Here is a 10968-nt window from a genome sequence, read left to right on the forward strand (position 1 = left end):
CCAAGACCCATTCCTTTTTTCTTTCTTCTTTTTTTTGTGCCCTGGCCAGCCTCAGTCCCCTTCTCTCCCTTTTCACAATCAAGGATCTAAGAATTCTTCCCATCATTATCCTATTCCTAACATTGCCCAAACACATTTCCATGGGGGTTTCTAGTTGCTCAATGTGGCTATGGTCCTTCTCCCAAGCTGACTTATCTAGATTAGTCCATAAAACATCACTTCCTATCTCTTGGGTTTGAAACAATCTAGCATTCTAGCGAAGAGTAGTATGAACCCTGGTAGGAAGGCCATGTCCCCTCCCCCAATGTGCTACATGGGTTATGAACTAGATACAGGTAGAGCGGCAGAGACATGCTCGTGTTTGTAAGGTCTAACGCCAACGTCATATTTTCGCCTGGTAAGCAACAAGAGTGAGTTTAGTCGGTTTGATGGCCACCACCAGCAACGCAGTGGCTTGGGTTTGGCCCTATCCCTTATTGTGTTTTCGTGGTGATGACGGGGCTCGATGTGAGGTTGAGCCACAAGGCAGGATGGGAAGAGCAAGGTCAGGACTAGACTCCATCATTAGGTCTAGAACTCAATCTTCTTTTTCACAAACCTCTTTCCGAGCATACTCCCTCCCTGCTCGCCCCTTGTTTATATCATCTCGTGTCTTTTTCTGTCCTTGTCCATAGATTTAGGTCTTTTTAACTGTCCCAGCATCTGTATCTGTGCTGGCGTCGCCCTTAAAAGTCCGAGCTAGTCTTTTCACCTCGACTACGTGGACAGGCTGTTCTTTGTTCCGATTTTGCTTCTTCTTTGCAATTTTTTTCTTTCCTTCCCTTCCACTAGTTGTTTTTCGACAATCATTTTGATTACCAACAAGTACTGTTGCACTACCATCTGTCGCTCTCTGCTGTCGTTTATTTTATCTCAGTCTATGGATAGGATCTTGGGAGAAGAGAAAAGATTCTATTCTAGTCTATTCGCTGAAGGGCTGCTAGTGGTACCATCAATTCTCCCGTTTCAGAGAGATTTGCCCAGCCGACAATCACTGAAAAAAATCACTCTAGAGCCACTATAAAACGACCCATCCCTCCTAAAAAAAAAAAAATACGCACGCGTCAGGAGGCCCATTACAATGTCACTCCGAGGACCAACCACCAAATCCGACATCGACGAGGACATCTCTATTTTTTCGAAGCCAGATCCCGAAAATACCACAACTGCAACACCTGAACAACTCTCCCTTCCGAGCCCGTCAAAATCACCCGGTGATTTATTCTCTGGCGTATATCGCGGCTTCAAGTCAAAGTTAAACGCCAGCAGCCGCGACGACCCCGCAAAGTCCCAGCGTTTTCCCGACAAGAAACCCAGCCCCCTACAACTCCAAGACTCTACCTTGGCTACGCTAGCGTCTGTATCTCTGCCTGAATCTGTGCCGCCAACAGTCTCTACAGTGGTCTCTACAGTGGCCTCTACCGCGATTTCTGCAGCATCATCTACACTCGACTCTGCTTCTGCCTCTACGCCTACACAGTCGTCCGACTCAGCATCATCATCATCACTGCTATCCCAGGCATACCTTCCTCCATTGCATAAACGTGGATTTAGCCTTCAGGAGAGCCTCGAGAAGCCTCTGCCTGAGCCGCCATTGTTTTCATCGTCCTTTGCCTTTTTGCCACCTATTCATCAAAGCCAGACATTGCTCGACTCTGTGTTCTCCGACAAGTCTAATCCCAATTCCACTCCTTCGCCAGACCTGTCAACGTCTCGTGATCCTCTTGATAAGAGCCCTCCTCAAACCCCTGAATATAAGGAAGTAGAGGTACGCCACCGCTCGCATACAATGGATTCCAACATGCCGTCATCTAGTGGTGTCTATGGCCACGATGGCTCCCACTACGACGCCAATCAATCTCATTCACACTCACATTCGCATTCGCAATCACAATCAAACCTCGATATCGACCGTCGACATAATAATTCCACTGGACTATCGCCATCCTTTCACCAACAACCTCGAACTCCCAATTCTAGCCTTTCATCTGCCACAACAGCCGGCCCAACTTCCGCCTCAACTCCTGCCTCAGTCTCGGCTTCTACCCCCGCTTCCAATAGCGAAGCCCCTTCAGCTGCTAACAGCGCATCCGCTCATCTATCCGGTCTTATGTGTAATGTGCACAAAACCACTGGCCGTGAGCCTCATCCCCTTGTTGGTGTCACCACAACCATTGTGGGCGACAAACTCTACATCTTTGGCGGGCGCCACGTGTCTAGAAATCGACAAGGCCCCCTTACCTCTGCAATGTATGAGTTAGATCTCATTAGCAGACATTGGACCAAACTGACTACCACTGGCGATATCCCTGCGCCACGATACTTCCACTCCATGTGTGCTCTTGGAGATACTAAAATGGTTTGCTACGGTGGGATGGCTGCGATGACAGGAAATGGCGAGGATCCCCCATCGGTCGTCTCAGATGTCTACATCTACGACATCCCTACTAAGCGATGGTCCTTTATACCAGTTCCTGAAGCTCCCCAGGGCCGCTACGCCCATTGCGCTACTGTCCTAGACTCCTCGGCCGTATTTACGTCTCACAAAGCCCCGCTATCCGCCTTGCAACACAACCCAGCCTCCGCCACAAATCCTAACGAAGGTCGCATAGGAATCAACATTGACGGATCTGGAGGTGCTGAAATGGTCATCCTAGGTGGTCAGGACGCTGAGAACCACTACATCGAGGAGATTAGCGTCTTCAATCTTCGAAGTTTGAAATGGACATCTACACAATCTCTCGGGAAAAGCTGTGGTGCTTATCGTAGTGTTGTAGCAGCGCTACCGCCAGCCGTTGCAGCCAAGATTGGCAGACCAAACAACTCCCAAAGACCCGATGCTGCCACCAAAGATTCCGCTTCTTCTATGCTCATATACTCCAACTACAACTTTTTAGATGTGAAGCTTGAACTCCAAATCCGCGCCCCCGATGGTTCACTGACTGAAAAAGCCATGTCTGGCTCCCATACACCTCCGGGTCTGCGATTCCCTAATGGTGGTGTCATTGATACCCACTTTGTAGTCAGTGGTACCTACTTGACTTCATCAAAGCAGGAATATGCTCTTTGGGCATTGGATTTGAAGACCCTGACGTGGAACCGAATCGACGCTGGCGGAACGGTCTTCAGCCATGGCAGCTGGAACAAGGGAATTCTGTGGAATCGACGAAATACATTTGTGATCCTTGGAAATCGCAAGCGAAGTCTTGTTGAGGACTACAACCATCGTCGCATTAACTTCAGCAATGTTTGTATGGTTGAGCTCGAAGCCTTTGGATTTTATGACAACCCGCGTCACTCGTCTCCCATGTCGGGCTTTGTTTCTGCTAGCAGTCCCTATACTGCGCCAAATCTTAGTCTTGCACGTAAAGCAGGCCACACTGCAGCAGGCCGTCAAAACTCTCGGGCAGCTGATGAGCTTGGTGAGAAGCTGCTGGGAATGAGAGAAGTGTGTGACATGGACATTCTCTGTATCGAAGGAGAACGAATCCCCATTAACTCCCGTATCGTGTCAAGGCGTTGGGGTCCCTACTTTAACCAGCTTCTGCGGGAGGGGACAACGACTCAGGATACCAGTGACGCCCTGACTCTACGTTCTGGAATGTCTGGCACAACGGTGAGAAGCCCGGCCGTGAACTCGTCACGTAGTACGGCATCTGAGAGCACGCTGGGATCTTCATCATCTGCTGGGCAACCGCCAAGCACCTCGGCCTCCAGTGTATCAAATGGTAGCGCTACTTTTGGGGCTGAGGATTCTAATACCTACAGCTCCCCAACACCTCGGACTCTGAACCCTACCTCCCGGCCACGGTGCCTTTATCTCCCACACACTTACCTTACCGCACAAGCTCTTGTCCATTATTTGTACACCTCATCTTTACCCGCCTCGACATCGACCATCTGCACACCACAGATACTGTGCTCTCTATTACAAATTGCCCGGCCGTACAAGGTAGATGGATTGTTGGAAGCAGTGGTCGAGCGTTTGCACATGGTTTTAGACTCACGCAATGCTGCGGCCGTTTTCAACGCTACAGCCATGGCAGCTGGTGGTGGGCGTGGAATCGATGGTTCACTGAATCCAAACTACACTGGATCAGACTCTGAGACAGCCACTGCTGGTGGTCTTACCAGTCTTGACCACCTAATGGATCACATGACAATGGGATCCTCGGCTGCAGACGCTGCCGCCCAGTCACAAGAGGCTACACGAACAGCCGCTCTTAGAATCAACACTTCAGTGTCCCATCCTGGCCCGTCACATAGACCTAGCCAGGAAAGCCTCAGTGCTTCGACAAGTGTGTCTGGCTCTGAATGGAGCTCGGAATTAGGAGAAACCGAGACTCCTGCAGCAAGCAAAGCAGCGGGATCCATGAACGAATTGTGGATGGGCGAGCTGAGCAGCGTTATTGGCCTGCAGAAGAGGGGTCTTCGGGGCTTGATGGAAGGCCGTCGTATGAGAGAACGCACTGGTACAAATGCTAGTATGAGCGCAAGCAGCGGTGGTCTATACCTCCAACAACACTCACGTGTAGGCTTAGGTATCGCCGGTCAGTAAGAATAAACAGGATAGAAGAATACACGAGTTTACAACAGGTATTGTAAACTGATGCGAACTAGCTTATTATATGTGGTGATCTCTGTCCTTGCGCTCATTTTCAGGTGGGCACGTGCTCCACGTGTACATCTTGCTGCGTTGACTAGAACTATATTGTCCGTCTTGTTCCGTGGAACATGCGGCGCTATTTGTGTCTTCCCTCCCGTCTGATGGGACATTTGCAGGACTTGGTAGTAAGTTTTAAGATGACGTTATTTCTACAGCGTATCGGCTTCTCGTCGAGTGCCAGCTTCCGTGCTTCGAAGTTTGCGTGACAGCATCTCCCGCAATGTGACAACTAGGAAAGCATAGGGAGAGCCTGCGGGTTTGGCGCGAGTTCTGGGTCACACGTGTATTATTATGTTGACGTTTTGCTGGTCGAATTTCACAACTACTTCCCTGTTCCCTGCTTGCCCATGGCCTATACCATGTCTATACAGTAGTTTAAGCTAGCCGTTCCTTTTGCTGCATTGTTAGGTCCAGTCTAGTGAGAAGCTTCACACGGCTTGTTCCTGTCAGCAGCGGCTGAGAAGCTCATGTCTCTCAAATCGTTAAATGGCAGCGCTGCCATCAGTGAGGTAAGGATCCCGAGTATAAGCCCTCTTAGGCCTCATAGCAAAAGGCTAAATGACGAAAGCCTTGTATCAGTCGGGAATTTCGATTTGTGTATAAATCCGAGAAAAAACTTGATTTCCGTTAGGCTCTGTACTTTTTTTTTTTTTTTTTTTTTTTTTTTCTTCATGTCGTAAGACAAAGTTTTGGGTAGCTGCTACTAATGCACCGATAAGATAAGATAGATCGCATGATAAGCCCTAGCCACCCTTGGACCCTTGGGATTCTCCTCTGAAGGAAGCCCCGGGTCACACTGTCTTGCACTGTGTGTTGGAGCGAGATTTCTTTCAGCTTCTCCCACCGTTATCGTTATCCTTACAGGTATTGTCAGGGATAGGACCTAGATGTAAACGGAGGAGCCCCTAGGAATTGCCAATCTTCTGCATTGAGTAATACATAGGTTTGGTTTTAGAAAAAACCGACGATGTATTTCCTTACAGGTCAATGGCCTGCGTTACAGAGAGAGACACGCTGACCAAAGCGTATTAACCGTGTGCTTATAAGGTATAAAAGTAAGACTGTTCTAGGCTTTGCACACAGCGTACAGTGGCGAAATAAAGTATTCAGACTGTATGCAGACGACGAACGACACATTAACAAGTACTCAGGAGAATTGGCCAGGCCTAGCAAAGGCAATCTCGCGCGCTTCATCCTAAAAGCCTGCTATTGGGAAGAAAGGAGAACCTGTAGCAACAAATATTTTCGCATCTTCTTCTTCTTCCCCTTTCTCCTTTGCCTTTGAAATGACCAAGAAGGGAGCAAGAATCAGCAAATAAGAAGGGCAGAGCACACCGAGGAACGGAGGTGTGCTGGGTTTTTAAAAATGCGCAACAGCGCAATGGAGGATGCGGAGCGACGAGAACACATACAACGAATTTTTCAGGAACAAAAACGCAGCATGGGTAGCAGCACTGCCTTAAAGAAGGAGTAAGTTGTAGAGGGACACCTTTTGTTTTGGAGAAGGCGCCAAATCAAGCAGAAACTGTTGCAGTTCCATGCGTGAGTGTGATGTGATGAGTGTTGATAGCGGAGGAGCTAAGCCCGTATGTCGTCATAGTAAGAGCTCCCCAAAGCTAGGCCCTAGTCTAGCATCTTTTAGAGCTAGCTGGCTAGCTTGTGCTTGTGTGTTTGAGCTTCTTTTGCCCTTCTTTCCCGGATCTGCACCGTCTTGCTGCCTCCCTTTTGCTGCCTATTCATTCTTCTAGTATCGATAGCATATCAGCATGGCTCTCTCAGCCCCGCCCAACCTAACAGCCGGAATGTAAAAATGGGTCTTTAAAAGAGAAAGAGAAAGAGAAAGAGAAGGAGAAAGATAAAGAGGAAGGAAGACACGCAACGCACCTACTTACTGCTTTGCTGGCTACTAGCCAGCCCGGCTAGATCTGTTATATCAGAAGAGTAGGGGCCATAGGACCATAAACACACCCCTCCCCCCCCCCCCCACAAGCTCGCTCATTCTCTGGCCTCGGTAGTAGCAAAGCTGGAGCAGCTAGCATCACATCGGCTCGACTGATTCTAGACCCTTTGGGCTTCTACTCTGATATCTCCACCATCTCGCCTCATTGACCTTCTTCTAGGCTTCCAAATCGGATGTCATGCCACGTTGAATGGTAGAGGTGTGGGCCTCCCGGCGAATCGACTGGGTCGGCATTTCTTTACGTGGCTCGCCTATTTCCCCTCCCCTCCCTTCCTTCTATCTGTTCTGATCTGTTCTGATCTATTTGCCCCCCCTCCCACAACCTCATGTGTGTCCTCCCGTCACATCTTATAGCGCCTTGAAATGCCCCAAAGACACTTACGCACTAAGCAACGGAGTACTCCACAAGCCCGTCCCTATGCGGCCGTCGTTATGAGTCCCCTGCTAGGTGTGGCGTATGCAGCTTACACACTACGTATACACGCTGCAATTTACGAATCGGCTTCTCCATCCTGAAGCCGTTGGATGAATAATTTGATTTCTTTTGTGACTTATATCCCACCAATGTTTATGGTAGGCGGCGATTGCTAATACGAAGCGGGCTTAAAGACCGAAGCGAAATGCAACAAACGAGTACCATCTCGGACAGGTCTCTCACATCTATCCATCCAACACCATCCATACATCCTTTACACATCCTACACATTCCCACACTGTAAGCCTACAGGAGTATCCGAATACTCTCCATGCCTACATCCACCCACGGTCCCCCTCCCTCTTCCCGCCCGGCCCCAGATTACCCTTTTTTCTCGTCTTCGGCCGGTGTTCATACAGCTAGCACACCCCAAATATAGAACAGTCACACCATTCCTATTTCCATTTTCGCCTTTGCACTTCCATTTGCGCTGGACCCCCTCCCCTTTGCGCATATCTTTTGCCTGCCATCTTTGACACTTAGCTGCAGCAGCCGATTGGCTCGCCCACAGCCGACTTAATCTGCTTATTTCAGGCGAAGTTATGTACGTTGAATGCAACAGAGACCGGCCAGCGGTTTCTTTGCCTTTTTTTGTTTTTTTGGTTTGCCGGCGTTCCTCTACCCATGATATCTTATGGGAGAACCCTCCCCCTCCCCTCCTCTCCCTCCTCCTCCCTCCCCGCGCGCCTTATTGTTGATACTAAGATAGTCAATCATACATACCGCACTAGCACCGCCGCTACTACTTACTTCCCAAGCTTACCCACCCACCCACCGACTGATCTGCCAGCAATCTCCTTCAAATACCCACTAGCTTGGATGACATTGGCCTGACTTAACAGACAGGCCAAGGGCTAGGTGTCCATAGTGAAGAGCGAGCACAGCACAGTACAATACAGATAACCAAGCACCGCAAGGCACACCAAGCACACCACACCGCAAGCATAGGCTTGCTGCATCAAGCTGATTGGCGTTGCATCCACATACCCTGACATCCCGCACAAGGAGCCTAAAGAAAGCTTTGCAGTTTCTGTTCCTTACTTCGAGCTTCTATCTCTTTCATCTTCCTTTCGAATTTTTATCCAAGACAATGGAGCGCCGGAAATTCCCTTCCCACGACCTTGCCTCAAATCTCGGCGAGGATTGGATTCCCCATCCACACAAGCCTGTCGTCGTCACGGAGGTCGACAGTAATGGCGCTTCTTCATCTGGTGGCGGCGAGCAGCTGAACGCTGGGCAAGAAAGCGGATACAATACCCATGTGCTAGACTACGGGACGTCTACGGGAACAACCGAGCCTGAGTTTCCAGGTGGTACGACTTGGCCAGGGCATTCGTACCTACACCATGACCAAAACTGCCCCAGCACGAGTGACCATATGATTGAGAAGCCGGATCAGAGCCTCGACACTTCAATCGTCACCGTCGTCAACCAATACGCAACCAATCCACAAGTCCAACAACAACAAACAATCATGAGCCGTGTACGTTTTCCCAACCAAAAAAAAAAAAAAGAATAAAAAAGCTTGCAATCCTCGTGGCCTCCCCTACGTGTGAGAGTAATGGATAAGCTGAAAAAAACTTGATCACCTAAGAGGATAAACCAGCTTAGGTCAAGCGAAGTTAATAAAGATGACAAACAGGAACAAGTGGAAGCTATGGGGGCAGAAACATCTCCTGTCCAGGCCACGATCCCAGTCCCGGGCTCATCTGCAATTCCAGGAGCACTTATCGACTCTTACGACACCGACATAAAGCTGGCATGCCCGTACTTCCAGAGGAATAAGAATGGACCACGGCTAGAACGATCATGTACCGGCCCAGGCTTTCCAACTATTCCCAGACTGAAGTGAGTGAACTGGCAAATGAACCCTTTGTATTTAGTGATATTCTCCATTTCTACATAAACCATGGCTGACAGTAGCAACAACCCACGCTGTTGCGGTCATACAGAGAGCATCTATACCGCCGCCATATGTGCTTCGTTTGCCAACGCTGTGGTACTCAGTTCGAAAAACCGTCGCACCTGGTAAACCACACTTCGGAAAATACACCTTGCGAGCCAAACTCTGCACAGCCAGATCTAGAGCTTGGCTTTGGCAGGGATATTGAAAAGAAGCTTCGAGCCAAAAAGCGCAATATGCAGTGGAGAGATATCTATCTGATTCTGTTTCCCACAGACGAGCCCTCGACGATTCCGTCTCCATGTAAGATGATGATCCATCCATAACACCAAATCTTTTCGCAGCCTGCGCCAAATTTGTTTTCTGTCTTCCACAACACCAAATCTTTTCGCAGCCTGCGCCAAATTTCTTTTCTGTCTTCATTTCTCCCATTTTTGTGTCTCGAACAAGAAATTCGACCTCAATATACCCTAGAAAACTCCACTTAGTCCTCATTTGCCGCTGATTGATAAGATTCCATCGGATCTTGCCGTTCTTCCTTCCCGTTCCTTCCATTTATTGGCCTTTGCTCTTTCCCTTCTCATTGTTATTTTTTTTTTCCTTCCATTTTTTGCCCCAGATATTTATTTGGCTTGCCTTTGTGTGACATAACAGCTAACATGGCTCCTTCCGGTTCGATTAGACTACAGCACCGAGGTCGATGACGGAATTCGCAACTACCAAGCCTATCTTGAGCGGGTCACTCTCGACCAACTGCCTCGTGTTATCCGTGAGAAATTCGTAGGCCTAGGCCTGGATGAAGAAATTCTTAACCATATTAGTCTCGAAATGCCGCAAATTGTAAACGGCATCCTGGCATCGGCAAGCAGACAATACGTCTCTGCTCCAAACATGGATACAGAGACCTTTCAGGCAATACAGAGCCCTGACATGCATGAACAACACCCCCATAGTGTGCCTTCCCAGAGCCCAGTCACCCATGCCATGTCTCGGACCAATATAGCTACTCCTGATTTTCCTCTGTGGAGGGCAGTGGATACTCATTCTGCTGAGAGTATCGAGCCTCTAGTGTATCCTATGCAAGGTGGATCTGCTTCTGAAGCTACCCATCTAGGACGCAACCTTCCGGAAATGGGCGATTTTCCGTCTGGAAGCAACAACTGGGGCCAGCCGGCATTGTAAGCCAGATGTGCAAGGCACGGGAGTTTTGAGACGGGCGTCTGACGTCTTCTTTGATGCCCGGATGTATATAGGCGGCTGTTCGAGCAAGCACACACATATTCCTATTTAGTTCAACTATTACGTTTCCTAACATGCACCACCTAGACGTAGCCAGTAGAGTTCGACGTAATGCTGACCATGTTATCTTGTTCGGTAGCTATAAGAAATAGAGAAAGAGACGGGCAGAAAAAAAAAGCACGGAGAAATACGGAAAGCTTCCAAGAAAACGAAAAAAAAAGGGAGGCAAGATGCCGTGGCCATTGCTCCTAGGGTATCCAGCCAGGAAACCCCCCCCCCCCCCCCCTTCTTGGATTCACATACATGCACGTGGACTTGTTTGCTGCAAGATCTTTGGAATCATAATAAAGACGACAAGGGTACGGAGAGATGCTTGCGTATGTGTACAGATGGGGAGTGCTATTTTGGGGGGAAGTTTGTTCTTTGTGGGGAGGGAGTTGGTGGAATGTTGGCTTTTGCATTTAAAGTTTGGCAGCTCTATTTTGGGGCTGGAAGAAGACAAGTGAAGTTCTTAGAAGCCCTGAAAGAGAATACATCCTACTGCTAGTATAACATTAGTTGCTAGTGAAAGAGAAAAAAAAAAGGACCTAGCAAGATCAAAGAAACTTGGATGGGAAAGAGTGATGAAGGCAAGGGAGAAACTAGCTGCAAGAGAACATCAATGAGCGAAGTCATGCTGAGGAGGC

The 10968-nt window shown here is 48.8% G+C and overlaps 2 protein-coding genes across 2 annotated transcripts; both read left to right on the plus strand.

Annotated features, from left to right (window-relative positions):
• Positions 1-1120: 1120 nt before the first annotated feature.
• Positions 1121-4597, plus strand: HOO65_021043 (Protein ral2; the record flags this gene model as incomplete). The annotated part of the gene is made up of 1 exon (XM_071000224.1): positions 1121-4597. One exon carries the CDS (start codon positions 1121-1123, stop codon positions 4595-4597), a length of 3477 nt encoding a protein of 1158 aa, XP_070861681.1.
• Positions 4598-8230: 3633 nt separating this feature from the next.
• Positions 8231-10225, plus strand: HOO65_021044 (uncharacterized protein; the record flags this gene model as incomplete). Its single annotated transcript, XM_071006586.1, has 4 exons — positions 8231-8623; positions 8783-8988; positions 9093-9346; positions 9726-10225. The coding sequence occupies 4 exons, from the start codon at positions 8231-8233 to the stop codon at positions 10223-10225; spliced, it is 1353 nt and encodes a 450-aa protein (XP_070861682.1).
• Between the last annotated feature and the right edge of the window lie 743 nt (positions 10226-10968).

This window comes from Ceratocystis lukuohia (genome assembly GCF_044167205.1).
Source record: "Ceratocystis lukuohia strain C4212 chromosome Unknown Supercontig2_pilon, whole genome shotgun sequence".
NCBI lineage: Eukaryota > Fungi > Ascomycota > Sordariomycetes > Microascales > Ceratocystidaceae > Ceratocystis > Ceratocystis lukuohia.